Source organism: Chiloscyllium punctatum, chromosome 10, assembly GCF_047496795.1.
Source record: "Chiloscyllium punctatum isolate Juve2018m chromosome 10, sChiPun1.3, whole genome shotgun sequence".
Taxonomy (NCBI): Eukaryota; Metazoa; Chordata; class Chondrichthyes; order Orectolobiformes; family Hemiscylliidae; genus Chiloscyllium; species Chiloscyllium punctatum.
The window spans coordinates 59,065,392-59,085,942 of NC_092748.1; the positions used below are offsets into that span (position 1 = coordinate 59,065,392).

General features: G+C 39.4%; 1 protein-coding gene across 4 annotated transcripts in view; it reads left to right on the forward strand.

Moving 5' to 3' along the window:
• ubr3 (ubiquitin protein ligase E3 component n-recognin 3) overlaps positions 1-20,551 on the forward strand; it is a 356,926-nt gene that overhangs the window by 19,582 nt on the left and 316,793 nt on the right. For all 4 annotated transcript variants that reach the window (XR_011961687.1, XM_072579281.1, XM_072579282.1 and 1 more), the window contains exons 2-3: positions 3,497-3,636; positions 16,517-16,684. Coding sequence is in view for 3 of the 4 variants with exons in the window: in XM_072579281.1 (XP_072435382.1) it covers positions 3,497-3,636; positions 16,517-16,684 (308 nt within the window). In the remaining variant the exon portion in view is untranslated. The remainder of the gene's footprint in view (positions 1-3,496; positions 3,637-16,516; positions 16,685-20,551) is intronic.

The window sequence follows — 20,551 nt, forward strand, 5'->3', positions numbered from 1 at the left end:
ACTCATCTATAACAATCGGTTTTCCTAAACTAATTTACTCCCATTTACCAGCACTTGACCCACATCTCTCTAAACCCTTCCTATTTATATACCCATTCAGCTGCCTTTCACATGTTATAATTGTGCCAGCCTCCTCCATTTCCTCTGCAAGCTCATTCCATACATGCCCCACCCTCTGCGTGAAAACGTTGCATCTTAGATCCCTTTTAAATTTTTCCCCTCGGTCACCCTAAACCTATGCCCTCTAGTTCTGGATTCCCCGACCCCAGGGAAAAGACTTTGTCTTTGTCTTCACAACATCCTTCTGATAGGAGGGAGATCAGAATTACATGCAATATTCTAAAAGTGGCCTAACCAATATCCTGTCCAGCTGCAACATGACCTCCCAATTCCTGTACTCAATACTCTGACCAATAAAGGAAAGCATACCAAATGCCGCCTTCACTATCCTATCTACCTGCGACTCCACTTTCAAGGAGCTATGAACCTCCATTCCAAGGTCTCTTTGTTCAGCAGCACTCCCCAGGACATTACCATGAAGTGTACAAGTTCTGCCTTGATTTGCCTTTCCAAAATGCAGCACCTTGCATTTATCTGAATTAAACTCCATCTGCCACTCCTCAGCCCTTTGGCCCAATTGATCAAGATCCTATTGTATTCCAAGATGATTTTTCTTTGCTGTTCCCTACAGCTCCAATTTTGGGAGTTGTTTTGTGTCTGAAGATTAAGTGAAGGGTTATTGTTTGATTTCCATTGGACAACAAAGTAAAACATTGCTGAAAAGGGACAAGAAGACAAAGTTTTTATCTTTCACTTGTCAGGACTGGGGTGCAAAAAACCAAGTTGAACTACAAAACACTAATGTATGCAATGTTGAAGGGGGTGCTGATTAGTTGGGGCATAATTGATTTCATGATGCAGCTGTTGCAGTAACTGTCAGTCTCCGTTCTCAGATCAAGATCGTAGACTCTGATTTGTCAGGGTATTTTTATTAAAAGTTTTTTCTACAATTTAAGAATGTTAATTAATTTTTGCATACATAACAGGGTCCTTTGTGTTAACATCTATGTAGCTTCTGATGTGTATGAATGCATCCTACTTATGCCCCACTGATGTTAAATCCGTTTCCTGCGTAATTCTTAGTGCAGTCTGGATCATTTAATAAATTTTGTTCAGTAGCAGAATTAGATCTAATGTTGGCCATCGTCTTCTAAGGCTTCCATGCATAGTTGTGTATTATTGGCATAGTGCAAGTGTTCAACAGAATGTGTTTGATACAGTCTACCAATCATTGGGATGTATGTTGTACATACCTGGCACCTCATGGCACTGAATTTCACATGATGTGCATTTTTGTGGTCGACAAAAAGCCTTTTTGTGCCTGTTGAACACCAAAAACTGTTCATTAGCCCATTGTGGCTGTACTTGATCTTTTCAAGTGCTATCTAATTAGCTTGCTTTCTCTGTTTTTTTCCCTGATTATGCAGACTTTAATTTTCAGTATACATAAAATTCTCATATGAAAGTTACTGTTGTATGTTTTAAAAAAAAGTCTAGTCTCCTTCTGGTTCTTTTGTCAACGACCAGATATTTGTCTTGCAGGTATGAAACACTTGCCAATGGAAATAGTTTATCTTTATTTACTGTATCCTATTCATAAATCTAGTGATTTAAAAACAACCCAGATTTTCGAGTCTTTTTATACAGTTAAAGTTTCTCATCTGTTCCATCATTCTAGTAAATCTCTTGTTCTCTACAAGGCCCTCAAGTCCTAAAGAGGTTCCAATGAATTCACACTGCTTGGTATATTTAGTTTGCTACTGCACTCCTCACTATTTATCATATATCCAAGTTTTGTGACATTTGTAGACTTTGAAATCGTACCCCAAGTTTATTAATTTAAGCAATAAGGTGTTGCCTTAATACCAATACAGTGTTAGTGGTATGATATATTTCTCTCCAACATTAAAAGCCACATTCATCACTGCATTGTTCTGTGCATGTGCTGCCTCTTCCCCCTATAATCCCTGTAGATTTGAATTTTCCTAACTCGGCCATATGCAGTTTGCATATTCATTTATGCTAATTTATTTGAATTGAACATTAAATGATGTTACTGCCACACTGCTGATGGTATTTAATAGCACTAGTACTGAAAGATATTTGCAACTGTTGGAAGAAATTGTTGACCGTGGCGGTATCAAATGGGATCCTGTAATCTATTTAAACTGGATGAGTAGTCATTCCAGAAATTGATAATGCTAGATTTGGGTGTAATGAGGTTCTATGATGATAACTGGAGAAGGGCCTGGTTACAAAAGGATATGACAGTGATGTGTATGGGTATCTCATTTTGAGAATACTAGATACTATGGTCTGTGGGCACGAAAGGGCTCAAGATTTAGAAATATTGGGCAGTACCAAGGAACTGGTTACAATAGAAGGCATACATTGGTTGAGGAATGTTGGATTCATGTGGTAGTTAAAATCCTGGCCTTTTTTCTGTGAATCTGGATGTCCCCAAGGAATACAAATCTCTGGTGAATCTGGATGTCCCCAAGGAATACAAATCTCTGGTGAATATAGGTCTCGAGGGGAGATGATGGCCTATTATTGCAAGACTATTAATCCAGAGATCCAGGTAATGTTCTGAGGACCCAGGTTTGAATCCTGCTGCGGCAGATGATGAATTCAATAAATATCTAGAGTTGAGAATTTAACCATGACTGGGAATCCACTGCCCATTGTCGGGAAAAACCCATCTGGTTCACTAATGCCCTTTTTCGAGAAGGAAATCTGTTGTCCTCACCTGGTTTGGCCTATTTGAGACTCCAGACCCATAGCAATATGGTTGACTCTTAACTGCCCTCTGAAATGTCTAGCAAGCCACTCAGTTGGGTCACTTGCTATGAAGTCTCCTCAAGGGCAACTTGGGACAGGTGGTAAATACTCACCAGTCAGAGGTGCCCGTGTCCTATGAGTGAATAAAACAAAATGCAAACATTAATGTACCAGACTTGTAAATATAAAGACTTTGAAATGGAAATCTTGCCCAGATAAGAGGATCAAATTTTGTGAAATGAAATACTTTGCCAATCAAAATTTGGCATTAGTCACTTCCAAAGTAAAGTTTGTCAGTCAGGTGTAGAGTAGGTGTATGTGAACTTTGCCTCTCCATCCCAGTTTCGGAAGAGTAGCTCCATTAGATGGAGTGTCAGTTTTTCCTTCCTCTAGAGAATCTGAACATCCTTTTTGTGAATTATGTAAGAATGCCATATTCTGGACAATTCTTGACTACAGGCTTGTCTTCTAGCAATTAGTTTAAAACTGCCATATTTCTTAAGAGACAAGCTTTTATTTATTGATGACTGCTCCAGAAATAAATAAAGACTTGAGATATTAATTCCAAGTATCTGGAGAAATTTTCATATAGACATGTGTTTATATGGCTTGTGCACTTATCAATAAAATAATAACATTTTACAAATTCTTGTAGGTTTTGTAAAAGGCATCGGTTTGCAACAAGTTCAAATATTCCTTCTGTTCCTAATGAACTGATGATGATGTCAGAACATATCCTTCCTCGCGTTATCCTTCATCTTATTCAGCATTTACGGGACGGCTATAATGAACCAGGTATGACCACTGTCGTTTTTAAATCTGTGACTATCTTATTTTGCACTCCGGTTTAAAGTGAAGAGTAAGCACTTTAAAAGAGTTGGTTGTACTATAGTCATCTGGTTTTAATGGGTTGCAAACTAGGGAAGTAAGGGTAAAAATTGCAGAGGCTCTGGTCGTGCTGCTCCAAACTCAAATGTAAGTGTGGTGTCAGAGGACCGGCAATTACAAATACTGTATTCAATGAGGCAAGTTAGCCTATTATTAGTAGTGAAGAAGCTTTTAAGGATTTTAATCTGTGACAAAATTAATTGTTAAGCAATTAAAGATTAATAAATGAAAATTAGTATGATTTGTTAAAGGTGAATTGTGTTTGACTAATTTAGTTGAATTATTTGAAGTAATGGGGAGAGTTGATATGGTGGTGCAATTGAAAAGTATGTGGATTTTGAAACAGCACTTGATGTTGTTCAACAATAGACAGTGAAAATAAAGGGCACTGGTAGCGTACACAAAGTTGGCTAAGAGACAAAGCAGAGAGTAGTCGTGACGGGATGTTTTTCAGATTAGGAGGAGTGATACGGTTGAGGATGGGGTTGAAATAAGGATTGCAGTTTTTTTTGTGTCGTGAATGATTTGATTATGCAATGCATAATTTCAAAGTTTCAGAATGATACAAAATTCTCTAAAGTAAAGTAAAGGGAAGAATAGGCTTCTCAATTCACATTCCACAGCATTTTTCCTGTCACTATCTCAACACAACCTCAATACATTCTCACCATTTATTTGGAAGGAGGAGAGCAGGCCAAGGCGTATTAGATCCCATAATTGTAACCATTTTTTAGAAAAGAGATTTGTCTTTTTTTCCACTGGAAATGTGTTGCTGTCAAGGTTGGTATTTATTATCCATCCCTAATTGCCCTTGACTGACTGGCTTACTGGAGTATTTCAGGGGGCAATTCAGAGTTAACCTGAGCTTAGAGTTGCTTGAAGGCTAGATCAAGGAACTGCAGTAGATTTCCCTCACTAAAGGACATTTGTGAACCATCTGGATTTTTATTGCAATTGAAAGTTTCATTGTCGTCATTACTGAGACTAGCTTTCAATTCTAGATTTTATTCATTCAGTTTAAATGCTATCTGTAAAATATTAGTCTGGGCTAGTAATCCAAAGGTCCAGTGATATTGGCACTGTCCTGGTCTCCTCTTTAAGACTGATTTGCAGTAACAATAGGGGTGTATTTGTGTCGTCTGCCACAGGGAAGGTCATTGTAAAGATTGTCTTTAACTGCCTCCTCCCAGTGGCTGAAGAGCCCTCCCAGAGACACGATGTGGATTCCACCTGTCAAGAGATACAGTGGACATGATCTTCACAGATCCATGGTGAGCCACTCGCCAATGTAGATCAATTCCTATACTTATGGAGCCTCTTCATAGCAAAGGCCAGCATCAACAAAACACAGTATTATTTATTTTGTGTCTTCAGTTGTTTTGAGGAAAGGTGTGTTTGGTGGTAAAGACCTCGAATCTGACAGCAAGCTAATGGTTTACAGGCCTGAAGTTTCCCAGTCCTCCTGAATGTGCGGGAAACGTTGTCAATGCACAATACAACCTGAAACCCATTCGGAAATATAAGTAGCTCTGTCTCTACAAAATCATGCAAATTCACTAGCTGGATAAGTGCTCCAATAGAAGCACTGTCTCGCAGGTCAACATCCAGTCATCAAAATATGTTGGACAGGCAACATCATTTACATGCCTGGCACATGACTTGTAAAACAAGTTCTCAACTCTGAGCTCCATCACAGCCAGCAGGCCGAGTTGGGCAGAGAAAATTCTTCAAGTATATAGAGTCATAGAGACGTACAACACAGAAACAACCCTTCATTCCAACCCGTACATACCGACCAGATATCCCAACCCAATCTAGTCCCACCTGCCAGCACCTGGCCCATATCCCTCCAAACGCTTCCTATTCATATACCCATCCACGTGCCTCTTAAATGTTGCAATTGTACCAGCCTCCACCACTTCCTCTGGCAGCTCATTGCATACACATACCACTCTGAAAAAGTTGCCCCTAAGGTCTCTTTTATATCTTTCCCCTCTCACCCTAAACCTATGCCCTTTAGTTCTGGACTCACCGACCCCAGGGAAAAGACTTTACTTACTTACTCTATCCATGTCCCTCATAATTTTGTAAACCTCCAAAAGGTCACCTCTCAGCCTCCGACGCTCCTGGGAAAACAGCCCCAGCCTGTTCAGCCTCTTTCTATAGCTCAAATCCTCCACCCTGGCAACATCCTTGTAAATCTTTTCTGAGCCCTTTCAAGTTTCACAACGTCTTTCCAATAGGAAGGGGACCAGAATTGCATGCAATATTCTAACAATAGCCTAACCAATGACCTGTACAGCCTCAACATGACGTCCCAACTCCTGTAATCAATAGTCTGACCAATAAAGGAAAGCATACGAAATGCCTTCTTCACTATCCTATCTACCTGTGATTCCATTTTCAAGGAGCTATGAACCTGCACTCCAAGGTGTCTCTGTTCAGCAACACTTCATTAGGACCTTACCATTCAGTACATAAGTCCTGCTAAGATTTGCTTCCCTAAACTGCAACACCTCTCCTTTATCTGAATTACACTCCATCTGCCACTTCTTAGCCCGTTGGCCCATCTGGTCAAGATCCTGTTGTAATCTGAGGTAACCCTGTTCGCTGTCCACTACACTTCCAATTTTGGTATCATCTACAAACTTACTAACTATACCTCTTATGCTCACATCCAAATCATTTATGTAAATGACAAAAAGTAGAGGACACAGCACCGATCCTTGTGACACTCCATTGGTCACAGGCCTCCAGTCTGAAAAACAACCCTCCACCACCACCCTCTGTCTTCTACCTTTTGTGCCAGTTCTGTATCCAAATGGCTGGTTCTCCCTGTATTCCATGAGATCTAACCTTGCTAATCAGTCTTCCATGGGGAGCCTTGTCGAACGCCTTACTGAAGTCCATATAGATCAAATCTGCCGCTCTGCCCTCCTCAATCCACGCTGTTACTTCCTCAAAGAACTCAGTCAAGTTTGTGAGATGTGGTTTCCCACGCACAAAGCCATGTTGACTATCCCTAATCAGTCCTTGCCTTTCCAAATGCATGTACATCCTGTCCCTCAGAATTCCCTCCAACAACTTGCCCACCACCGAGATTGGGCTCACTGGTCTATAGTTCCCTGGCTTGTCCTTACCGCCCTTCTTAAACAGTGGCACTGTATTTGCCAACCTCCAGTCTTCCGGCACCTCACCTGTAACTATCGATGATACAGATATCTCAGCAAGAGGCCCAGCAATCGCATCTCTAGCTTCCCATATAGTTCTCAGGTACACCTGATCAGGTCCTTGGGATTTATCCACCTTCACCCGTTTCAAGACACCCAGCGCTTCCTCCTCTGTAATCTGGACATTTTGCAAGATGTCACCATCTATAGTCTATACCTTCCATCTCCTTTTCCACTCATAAATACTCATTTAGTATCTCTCCCGTTTTCTGCGGTTCCACACAAAGGCCGCCTTGCTGATCTTTGAGGGGCCCTATTCTCTCCCTAGTTACCCTTTTGTTCTTTATTGAATTTGTAAAAATCCTTTGAATTCTCCTTAATTCAATTTGCTAAAGCTATCTCATGTCCCCTTTTTGCCCTCCTGATTTCCCTCTTAAGTGTACTCCTACTTCCTTTATACTCTTCTAAGGATTCACTCGATCTATCCTGTCTATACCTTACGCATGCTTCCTTCTTTTTCTTAACCAAACCCTCAATTTCTTTAATCATCTAGCATTCCCTATACCTACCATTCGTTCCTTTCACCGCAGACTAATACTCTGAGGACACTGATTCCAATCAGCTGGTGTACCATATAAAGTTAGTCTCTAATGGTGCTGTGAAATTAATATTAATTATCATAACATCCCTTCTGGTTCTTTAATGATTGAGATCTTCCATCCTTACCTAGTCTGGTCTTGGTACAATTCCAGATTTTACATCAACATCGTTCATTGTTTGCTACTGCCTGAAATTTCATTGCCAGTTACATTCACGTCCCTTGAAAGAATAAAGCGGAGGGGGTAGAGGAGAAGAAATGGACTGGGATTCATTGATCTGCTTTGTGTTGTCCAAGGTAGAATATTTAGAAAGGTGGTTTTGTCACTTGTTTCTTTTTGTTTTTAAAGTTTTTTTTTGAAAATAAGAAAGAGTGATTTCTGACCCTGTTCCACCATTAAACATAACTGTGGCTGCTCTTTTGTTTCAAATGCATCTATTCTGTACTACTTCCATATTTCTTGTTTGGTATCTAGAAATCTCTTTGTCTCTTATTTGAATATACTTGACTACTGTGTATCCATGAGGTAAAAACAATGACTGCAGATGCTGGAAACCAGATTCTGGATTAGTGGTGCTGGAAGAGCACAGCAGTTCAGGCAGCATCCATGTAGCTTCGAAATCAACGTTTCGGGCAAAAGCATTCCTGATGAAGGGCTTTTGCCCGAAACGTCGATTTCGAAGCTACTTGGATGCTGCCTGAACTGCTGTGCTCTTCCAGCACCACTAATCCAGAAACTGTGTATCCATGCCCTCTGAAGTATATGTGGGCTGAGAACTGTTGAAAAAAACTTCAGGGATAACTTAGAATTTTTTCAACTATATATGAATATCATGATTTTATATGAATGTTGCTTCTCTTAATTGCTCAAGATGTTCACAATGTCCCTGGAAGAATTTCCACACAGCAGTAAAGATTAAGATTGTATATAGCTTATTATACTGCATTGTGGTCACATTTATGATCCCTAGTTTGTACTGAATTAACTCTTTGTTCTGTATTGCAATTACACTTTATGTTCTTGAGGTATGCGGAAAAAGCTATTTATATTTTGTATTTCCATATTTTTAATTGTGAACTGAAAAGGGGAAAGAGTGTTTTTGAAAGTCAAGGATTGCTGCACTTCATAATAGTGAATTACCTGACACTTGTGTAAATTACTGCTTACACAGCTGCTGCTTCAAACAATAGTGCAATTCTGGATATAGATGAGCTGGATCCAGAGTGCTGTGTACGAATGGATATTTGCTTGGCAACAGGTGACCAGTCATTGATGACAAAGGCCTCCTGCCTGTCAATACTGTGATTGGCTCCTAGTTATCTGAGCAATGTTTGGATGTGAATGAAGAAACAATCAGACATTTACTAGTTTAAAAATAAACTCTTGAAGCCCGAAAAAGCCAATGTATTTTTCCCTCAGTTGTTGTAAACTGTGTCTCTTAACCTGTAAGCCAGAGACGACTTTAAGTGTGAATCAGCTGCCTAATACCTTCTGCAAGCAAGTGGAAGTAGTCAGGAGAAAGAAAATCCAGGAGCAGTGCATCCTGACCAGCCAGAGGGTCAATCTTATCAATCCCATGAACAGGGGCCATTGGACTACATTTCCAGTCTTTGCCTCCCATCACAATTGTTTTCATTTCCTGTCTGTATATAAATAGAAGGAAGTTTATAAAATGGTCAGTGTATTAACTGGTAGAGATGTATGTTAGCATAAATAATTGTTCATTTGTAACTAAAGTTCATTTATTTGTAATAAGTCATAATTCAAGAAACCTGGTGTGTGCTTTCTGACAACCTGGGTCCAAAGGCAGGTATGTTAGGGATTTCTACATTTTCTGAAAATAATTTTTAACTTTTGTGACAACTTGGGTAATAAGGTTTCATTTTCAGCATGTTACCCTAATGAAATGTAGCAGCTAAGCTTCCTGCTGATTTTATCTGTGTGCCAGTGTGTAGGATGAGCCTCAGTAGTTGAATATCCTGTGAAAATTTGGTGTCCAGGCTCACATGAAAATGACCATCTGGATGTCTGTAATTCTAAATGCCTCTTGGGAGGCGGTGTGGCAAAAAATGATCTTTTTAGTCTTTTCAGTTTGCAGTAGCATCTAGGGAAAGACCAATATTCTTCAAGCCTATACAAAGCATTCTTCCTGTCTCCCAAATAACTCCTCAATGATACAGAGCTTGCAAGCAAATTTCTAGTTCATGAATTCCTAGTTTTGCTACAATATTTTAATGATGACCATTAGTCATCGATTGCATTATTATAGCATGTGCACCACAGTTTTGCAATCTGATCAGTAAAATTGAATTATGCAGGGCTTGTAGATGTATCGTGTTATCATGACTTCCAAATTTGTGTCTCCATGGTTCAGCTGTATTTTTTTGCCATGTCTCCTTATCATCTTTTGGTGTAGCAATAAATTGATTGTACAGGCTATTAAGGATATTATTTTTGGAACTATTGAACCAAATGTCCCCAGACTGTCCTTGTTCACATAATCACAGTGCTTATTTCAAGTTTGTTGATATCCCTGAAATGTTCCAGCAATCCCATCTGAGTTCATGTAAATAATAGCTGCAAACATTTAAAATAACTGAAGTAAACTATTTGCCTCCTTGAACATACTCTGCCATTCAATAAGGTCATGGTTAATTTATTTGTACTGTATTTTGAATTCCACATTGCCATTTCCCTCTGACAACCTTTTGCTTCCCTTGCCTAACAAGAATCTGTTGACCTTTTGGTTTCGGAAAAATTCAAAGCCACTTCCATCACATCTACATTTCTTGCATAATGTTTTGCACCTAAACTAAAACTGGGGTAGAGGCTCAACAATTATACATTGAGAAAAGCTTGGGTATTTTCATCATCGTAGACAAAAATTAGTAAAACAAAACCTGACAGGTAAACGTACCTGGCAACAGGCTATTTTCGATCTAGTAATATGTAAGAAGCAATGATTTAATAAAATATATTGTAGTTAAGGATCCTTCAAAGGAAGAGGGATCATAATATGGAAGAATTTCAATTCCGCTCAGGAGAGAATAGCTCGATTCTCAAATCAACTGTCCTCGATTTAGATAAGGGTTATTACAAAAGTGTTAAGAGAAAGTTGTCTAAAGTGGGATGAGGAAAACAGACTAAAGCAGAAGTCAATGGATGAGCAGTGCAGACATTGAAGCAAATATTTCTTAATACTGGGCAAAAGTTATCCTGAACAAAAAGGAGGACACCTTGAAGAATGAGTCAATGCGGTTAACAAAGGGGCACAACAAAAGTAACCAATAAAAAACTAAGGTGTACAAAGCAATGAAACGTAGTGATTGGAATTTTTTTTAGGAACCAGCAGTGGAAGACTAAAAAGCTAATAAAGAGGAAGAAAACAGGTTATTGAAAGTAAGTTGCTCAAGAAATGGTAAGAGCTTCTGGTCTCTTTTTTTAAAAAGGTTAAAGTAAGTGTGGGACCCTTGGTTGATGCAACTGGGGAATTAATGGGAGCAGTGAAATGCCAGATAATATAAATTAATGTTTTACAATGGTCTTCACAGTGGAGGACACTGTAAACCTCCCACGAAAGAAGAGATAAGCTAATGGTAGGGGAGATCTTGTAACAGTCTCCAGGACAAAGACAAAATATTTGACAAACTTATGGGATTAAAAGCAAACCAGAACCCGATGGCTGAATCCAAAGGTTTTAAATGAAGTGACTGCAAAGATAGTACAACGGGATATGTATAGGTTGAGTAAATTGGCATACATTTAGCTGACGGGATTGTATGTAGAAAGGTATGAACATTCATTATTTAAATGAAGAGAAACTCCAAAAAAATGGAGTGCAGAGAGGGAGTTGGATGTTTCTGAGCGTGAAACAAAAAGTTTGCATGCAGTTGCAATAAGTAGTTAAGACAGTGGGATTTTGGCCTTTATTGATATAGGGATTGAGCTTTAAAAGTAGGGAAATCTTGATACAATTGTGCAGAATGTTGTACCTAGAGTATTGTGTACTATAGCTCTCCATTTTAAAAAAAAATGATTGACTAGCTTTGGAAGGTATTCAAAAAAGGTTCAGTAGACTGATTCCTGGGATAAAGAGATTGAGTTATCAAGAAAACCTAAATAGTTTAGTCTGCATTTATTACAGTTGAGAAGAATGATGGGTGATCTTATTGAAACGTACAACATTCTGAGGGGGGCTGGATAGGGTTATTAAGATGTTTCTGCTAGTGGCGGGGGGAATCTCAAAGTATCAAAGTTGAAGGTCTTGAATCATCTACCACAGGCAGGAGTAGGGGCTACATTGCAAAGTATTTATTGAGGAAATGAATTGATTTTTGAAATATTGAGCCTTTTGAGGGCTGTGAAGAGCTGGTGTGAGTGGAGTTTAGGTTTGATGTAGACAGCTGTGATTTTTGTTGAATGGTGAGGTAGGTTTGAAGGGCTGACTAGGCTATTTCTGCTCCCATTTCTAAAATAATTGCGTTCTAACTAAGCACTCCTGGTTAGGATGTTCTGCAAACTCATGTAACTGTGCTATTCGACTGTCTCTCAATCTTTCTTATGAAATAAAAAATATTATTTCAGTCTCTCATCACGTATCGTCCAAGCTACCTAAAATTTTCAGACCATGGCTTTTGTAAGCTAACATCAATCATTGGTTATTTTGAACCAAAAGCAGCTACTATTTTTAAGTACTATAATTTCAAACGCTGTCATGAGCCTCCATTCAAAAAAAAGAATTCCCATAACATTCTCGAGTATTCCAGCTGTTTCATACATACTGGATTAGGTCACTTCTGAAAGGGATGTCTGACCTGGTTTTTTTAAACCCTTCAGAAAAGTAACTAACACCATTTGGTATTATATTAAGATACAAACTTTAAAATTTTTAAAATTTGATTTCATTCATATGCAGCTTGCACCATAGAGTCATAGAGATGTACAGTATGGAAACAGACCCTTCGGTCCAACCTGTCCATGCCGATCAGATATCCCAACCCAATCTAGTCCCACCTGCCAGCACCTGGCCCATATCCCTCCAAACCCTTCCTATTCATATACCCATCCAAATGCCTCTTAAATGTTGCAATTGTACCAGCCTCCACCACATCCTCTGGCAGCTCATTCCATACACGTACCACCCTCTGCATGAAAAAGTTGCCCCTTAGGTCTCTTGCATCATGTTGAGAATACCATGAGAAGTGGAAGCCCTGTGGCCACAAACAAATTTAGAAGTTAAGTTGATAAATGATTCCAAGCATAGAGTTGGAGAGCTGGCAAAAAGTTTGATGTATTCCCATGCTACCAGGATGTAGAGGATTTTTATTTTTGCAGGTGGATATGTGCAGACTATATCTCCTACATGTGACATATAGGCTAAATCCAGACCCGTGATTTGGGACTTGGAAGAAAAGTTTGGTGATCAAGGTGTTTTAGTGGATTCCCCAACCACAGGAAAAGTGATATTAGTTGTTTTAGCAACATACTTCTCAATGTAAGCAGAACTGTATGAAAATTAGAATTTTGTAGATGAAAACGTTTCCAAGAGAAGCATTTTTAAAAAAATACAGCTAAAAGAGCAGGTGATACACATGTGAAGCTATGGGAATATTACAAAATGTGTTTATGGGTGAGTGATACAATGAGGGTATAGTATTTCTCACTTGGATCCATCTTGCTGAAGTAGGTTGTATTCAGCAACATTCTACAAGTGATGCGTGTTGCTGATTTTCTGTGGGGAGCTTGCATGGAATTGGAGTGAAGTGACAGATGAAATTGAAAAGCAAATTTATAATTGAGGTTGTGCTTTGGTACCTCTTCAATAAATATATATGGCTAGATTTCTTCAAGTCAGGCGTGACCTGGAAAGTGTTAAGCACATTTTGATAAATCTGTCCAGGTCCTCGCAAAGATTTTGCATCCAGTGATTAAATAGATCTGTGTAAAATGTTTGATTAGACAGTTAGTGGTTCTGCACGTAGACCAGACCTGATGCCAATTAGGACATAGAATGAACCATCACCCAAAATTTCTGAAAATACAATATGTGTTCCGATAACAGCAGGTGTTCAAACTGAAGTTAGATTCCTGGAGATTTTCTTATCGGGAATAAAAACACATTATATGATGGAAGTTGAAATACATTTGCATTGGTAAATAACTTGAAAAATATTATTTTTGCTTTTAATTAAAATTTTAAAATGTAATTTTCTGCTTGACTAATTTTCCTCATGACTGGTCCAGCTCCCTGAACCTCCTGGCTGCTGTCGATCCTTGACCACCACCCCTCAGGGAGAGAAAGTAAGTGAGGGCATGCATAAGTAAAGCTGCTCATCAGAAGGCTGGATACAGGGAATGACTGCACTTTTGAGGCCTGGGCATAAGTGGCTTGGAGTCAGAAAATAGGCCAAATTGGTGCCAGTTGGTCAGATAAACAATGCTAAAACCAATCTTCTTACACTCTATGCAATTACAAGTCTTATTAACGTGCCAGTGTTTAAGGCAAACATTCCTTTTATATCATTGACTTTCGGCATTTTTTCTGGAGGTTTCTTTGGGGCTTTGGCTGACTGAACTTAGTTATCGCCTCTTAATTACTTTGTCGGTTGCCTGACACTCCCCGTACTGCTTTCCTGGACTCCTGTCGTTGCTTGGGTGTCGTATTTGCTGCTGTCATCTGTGATCCTTCTTAGATGTTGAACACCGGCATCATTTGTTCAGGGACACTGCCCTTTAGCGAATGTGTGTATTTTATGTGCTTATTATAAATATTTTCATTTCCTCTAGTTATTTCCAAAATCTGGCATTTTCATAACTGTGGAATCATAGAATTTTAAAGTGCTTAAGTAGGCTGTAATTGGGCCTGGGGATGCTCAAGTCTTTTTTAAATTTTTGAATGGGGTGTAAGGTTTTGTGTATGGTTCTTGGTCTAAAGACTAGTTTGTTTCAGGCACCTGTCTCTGTCTTTGTATCTGTGGGTGCTGTATTGACATTGTCTAGACTCTCTTCACTTGGAGGAAGGGCCAGCTACGTAGCCATTATTGGGCTGTTGAATGTAGGGGATCATAGCAGGGTAGAGCTTCTTAGCCAGATCATGGATCATATCTACTGCAGTGTCCATATTTGTTGTCTTCGTTTTCCCCAGTCTACCTTGCCCAAATCGGAATAATCCTGGGGGAAACTGTTGCCCTGCGGAGGCTTAGATCACCTCTTTAAGTCTGGTGGAACTAATCTGAAGTACGTCGACTTTTTGAATAGTTTTCTTTTCCTGAGTTAATTTACCTACCACCATGTTTTTCTGATTTGGCAATTATTCCCTTCTCTTTTTTGATGTGATCTTTCCACTGCTCTTCGATCTTGTCTAGGGTCGATGAAGGATCCCAGCTTTCCTTTGTCATTTTGCATAAAATTGTCTTGTCCTTATTCACAATAATTGGTGAAATGATCCAGTTCTCCCCTTTTTGAGCTCTGTCTGGAATTGTTCCTTTTTTAAAGTGTGACTCTATTTCCCTGTGGGGAAATGGACTTGTTTTACCCTGCAATTGTTCCCGTTCTTTGTGGGAATGGACCACTGCCAATTTGCCCTACATTAAATCCATTTATTAAGTCACCTGGTGTACCCTGAACAGTATTATTCTTTTATCTACCCATGGAACTATGATCCTGGAGCTGTGTCATCTTCAGTTACTGCCCCGTGGATGTGTACTTTTTTGGCTCAGGTTCTTGAGTGGTGCACTAGATTCCCATCCTGAATACTGATCTGCCTGTCTAACAGTAAAGTAAACATACTCACCCTTCCACTTTCGATGTTCAATTTGGCACAAGCATCTGAGCCACTTGTGGTGGTAAGAATTGACCATATTTGAGTCTGCAGCATCAAATAAACAACAACTTTTTTTTAATCGTAGACATGGAACAAGACGTTGGTCACTCAATTATCAGTAGTACAGAATTTTAAGCACCTGTTTATAGTTCATAACAACTGTTTAGTTTTGCGGCAGCCATTAGGCGTGGACTGCATAACACCAACACATATGCCACATCATGATGAGTTTTGTGGACACAGAAGATATTTCTTAATCTCAACTGTTGGGCCTTGGAACTGCTTATTTCCATGGTTCAACTGTCTAGTCAGGCATTCAGTTCCCCTCATTGTATTTCTCTGTATAGCAATGTTTCAACAGTCTGTTGGGGCTTTTATTGTTGCAGCTGCTGAGCTAATATCCCAGACTGCCCATTGTCAAGTTTCCTATCATTCTAAGCAGACACTACAATACTTCAAGATTGTTGATACATTTTAATATTAACCCTTCTGATATTAGCCCCCGCTGATCCTATTTCACATGAAGCGAAAAACAATGGGTAATATTTATCAATGTACATCTTACTGAACTGGTCAAAAGCTATTTCATCATTCCCCTTGTCATTAGAAATATGAATATTACTCCTCTGATGTAATTGAACTTGAGCAGTAGAAAATTGAATCACTCTATTCCTATCCAGATTGTGTGGAACCTTATTGAGTATTCTGTTACAACCCTTCAGATTCGTCCTGAATTTGACGAACCGTTTGCACTCATTGTCTTGAACTGCATTAATCAATGAACTTAAAATATTGATAAGGATTAACTTTTTTTCCAGTTGGTATTTTGCAAGCCTCAAGAAATGCTTACTTTCAAGGTTGAAGCATTCAGGTTTTCTTCATAACTCACACTTCTGATACTTTGCACAATAGAATGACCAAGATAATCATTGCTTCAAAGGCTTAGACATTACCCTTTCGTTCCTTTAACAAGAACAAAAAACTACTTGCTGCCATCCAGCTTAAACTTTTCAGATTCAGCCAAATGATTTGATATCTATGAAAGGTGAATTGCTGATTTGCACTAACTAGATGTGGTTAGAATCTGTAATTTATTATTCTTAGTAAACAGACTTACTTTCAGGCTACTCTTTTTGTCTTAAAGTTCTAAGTTTATTTTAATCAAAATGTCCTCTCTATTTCTACTTCCTCCATAGATTCTGATCCAGCAACTGAAAGAGACCTCCAGAAGACACTCCAACAGATGGAACCCCTGATTTCTCTTCTGGAAGATCTGACTAAGATGGGAGGAGCAATGCGATCCATCTTGACGAGAGTTCTTACGAATCATCAAATATACAAAGATCTTTGCTCTGGTGATTTGTGTAAGTCTGGTTTGTAAAATGCCTTGACGTTAGAAATCTTTAACTCTCAATTTAGTGAAGTGATGTTACGAAGTACAGATAGCAAATCTTGGAAATCCATTGTTTTTCTTGCATTGAGTTGAAGTTGTTCTGTACAGAGCTAATTGTGTGACAGTACAGTTGGGTTAACTGACTTACTAAAGTTGGCCATTACATAATCTTAGAGCGTGTGTGTATATATTAGATTTTTAAACAAAGGTAAACGCTTCCTTTAGAGATCTTATGCCTTTCTTCAGTGTTATGTATCTAGCAATTTATCTGCTGGGCCAAAATATTTCGAGGACATGAGGCATTCTGATTGATGAATATGTCCTGTTAACTAATGAAAAATACTGTTATGTTTTTTTTTGTTGTTGGCTTTCAGTCAAGCATTTGACCCCATTGAAGGACACTAGTTCAGGAAGTAAACATCTGAGCCACTTTTTGTCTATTTATTGAATGTCAAAATAATGGCCAATAATATTACAAAATCAAATTAAATTATGGCTCAACAGTTCTTATAGTGGCTGTTAGTTCCTTTGTCTATGAACATACTTAGTTCAAAGAACATTTCTAATTTCAAAGATTTTCAGTTACTCTGGAAAGCTTCTTTCAATACTTCGAATAACTTAACGTCATATAAGTTTCCATTTCCAGATCCTTAACCTTTTCAATATCTCAGTTTATCGATGGTAAACATCTTTTGTGTCGTAAACATATTTTCAAGAATATGTAACACTGGCATTTGTAATGGGGGAGTTGTAGGTCATTACTCCAAAATTATACCTGATAATTTGAATTTACAGCAGTTATGATACACTGTCAATCTTGTTTCCAGAGGCAAGAAATCTTGGCAGTTTTTCAACAACCTAGAACTTTTTTAGTTCCTTAGTTTGCTGTTTCTGTAGACATCGTATTGCTGTGCAGTTACGAGGTTTTGTTAATGTATTGTAATGTACACTGAATAAAATCTCATAGTTACTGAGGCCATACTTCAAAGCAGTGTTTCCTTTGGTAATGAAATATGAGATCCATTGAAGTATTTGTTTCTTTCATGTAACCTCAATATTTAAGGGCCTAACTTATGCCTGTGGGTTTTGAGATTGCTGCATGATGATGGTGTCTTGGCAGAAGCAGCGTTTCCTTGTAATATGCGCACAAGTGTGGTGATGCATCTGTCTTAAAAGTAACTGTCCAAGGCAACAAACTGGTCACGTATAGTACACCTGAAGTTGGAGGAAATATTGCTTTCAGGATGATGCTTTTATGTAACACTGTGACTTGGGTCATTAGGATCGAGGCCAGAAAGGACAGTGATGCAGCCCTGTTTCTTTTCTCTTTTATATCCATAGAGGTCTTCCAGTTCATGGTGTTGACTGTTAATGTGACATACATGACAGCAAGGTAGAATGATGGTTGCTGCTTGCTCTGAAGCCACACTGTAACCGTTTAGATTCTGATGGTGAGTTGTTAGACCTTGTTTAGAATGACTGATAAAATTCTTCCTGATGAATCTGAGGAATGAGATGCCCCAGAAGTTGTGGCACGTCTTCATTTTCTTGTGTCCATAATGTGATGATGGATGCATCGTGCATAACCTGTGGGATGGATCCTTCTCTCTAGCAGAAGAATGGGGCATTATGATGGTGCAGCAGCAGGTGGGACTTAGAATACTTGAACAACACAGAGGATAATCTGGCCTTTTTCAGGTGCTGTCCTTGCTGTTATGGAGTTATTCATCTTTTGTGAGCTCAAGTAATGAAGCTTCTAACACAAATTCATATGTGATAGGCAGTTGTAGAAAATCAGTAAGCCCTATCAGAGATCCATTTCGTGAGTGTAGCTTGGAATAGTGCTTTGCTAACTGGGTTCTTGCTTGTGCCTGACAGTGAGTGCTCCTCTCTCTGCAGAATTCAAAGCAACAACTTTGGTGATAGTCAAACTAAGTTTTCTTGTACTATAACCATACATATTGTGAATGTGTTCAATAACAGTTTATTTGTTTTAATTGATGGATTGATTGGATCCTTATTTAAATGGTACCTTACAGTTTTCTACACCAGTTCCTAAGAGATCCCTTGTGATTTGGCCTCAGGCAATGAAGTGTCTATTGCGATTTGTTGTTGAGGAGGTGCTACTTGAGTTCTTGGTGATTCAGAGTAGGGCACTGGCAGGAAAGAGTTGGGTGGAGGGAATAGCATATTTTTCTTGAGCTGGTCATGTAGAGAAATCAAAGTTTGTGAGAAGATTTGTAGCTCAGGTGCTCGTTGTTGTGGTTCTGTTTGCCGAGCTGGGAATTTGTGTTGCAGACGTTTCGTCCCCTGTCTCGGTGGCATCCTCCGTGCTTGGGAGCCTCCTGTGAAGCGCTTCTGTGATCTTTCCTCCGGCATTTGTAGTGGTTTGAATCTGCCGCTTCCGGTTGTCAGTTCCAGCTGTCCGCTGCAGTGGTCGGTGTATTGGGTCCAGATCGATGTGCTTGCTGATTGAATCTGTGGATGAGTGCCATGCCTCTAGGAATTCCCTGGCTGTTCTGTTTGGCTTGTCCTATAATAGTAGTGTTATGCTGTCGAATTCATGTTGTTTGTCATCTGCGTGTGTGGCTACTAAGGATAGCTGGTCGTGTCGTTTCGTGGCTAGTTGGGGTTCATGGATGCGGATCGTTAGCTGTCTTCCTGTTTGTCCTATGTAGTGTTTTGTGCAGTCCTTGCACGCAGATGACAAGCAACATGAATTCGACAGGGACAACATTACTATTATAGGACAAGCCAAACAGAGAACAGCCAGGGAATTCCTAGGGGCATGGCACTCATCCACAGATTCAATCAATAAGCACATCGACCTGGACCCAATATACCGACCACTGTAACGGACAGCTGGAACTGACAACTGGAAGCGGCAGATTCAAACCACTATAAATGCCGGAGGAAAGATCACAGAAGCGCTTCACAGGAGGCTCCCAAACACTGAGGATGTCACCTAGACAGGGGACAAAATGTCTGCAACACAAATTCCCAGCTCGGCGAACAGAACCACAACATGTAGAGAAATGCTGATAGCGATTCGGAAAGAGAGGGAAAGAACCAAGTCTGAGATGCTGTGGTTAGATAAATGTTGTCTTGAAAGTAGTATGATGTTCACTTGGAGTATCCCTAACCCAGTGTCTTGAATTATAGATGGGGAGTCATTTGAAAGAAACAACCATGATTGGGCCATGGAGCATGGCTTCCCAGCAGAATTGGGCAGTAGATCTTTATCTGTAGTAGTAAAACAATTAAGAACTGTGACAAAAAAATTAAAAATAAAGTGCGGTGAAGTGGAGCTTGAGGATATATCATAGAACATAGTACATTACAGTGCAGTGCAGGCCCTTCGGCCTGGGATGTTGCACTGACCTTGGGAACCAATCTGAAGCCCATCCAATCTACACTATTTCTCGTCCATATGCCTATTCAGTGACCGTTTAAATGTCCTTAAAGTTGGCGAGTCTACTACTGTTGCAGGCAGTGCGTTCCACACCCCTACTACTCTGAGTAAAGAAACTACCTCTGACATCTGTCATATATCTATCACCCCTCAATTTAAAGCTATGTCCTCTCGTGCTAGCCATCGCCATCCAAGGAAAAAGGCTCTCACTGTCTAACCCTCTGATTATCTTATTTCTCAATTAAGTTGCCTCTCAACCTTCTCTGTTAGGAAAACAGCCTCAATCCCTCTACCTTTCCTCTTAAGAGCTTCCCTCCATACCAGGCAACATCCTAGTAAATCTCCTCTGAACCCTTTTCCAAAGTTCCACATCCTTCCTATAATGCAGTGACCAGAACTGTATGCAATACTCCAAATGCGGCCACA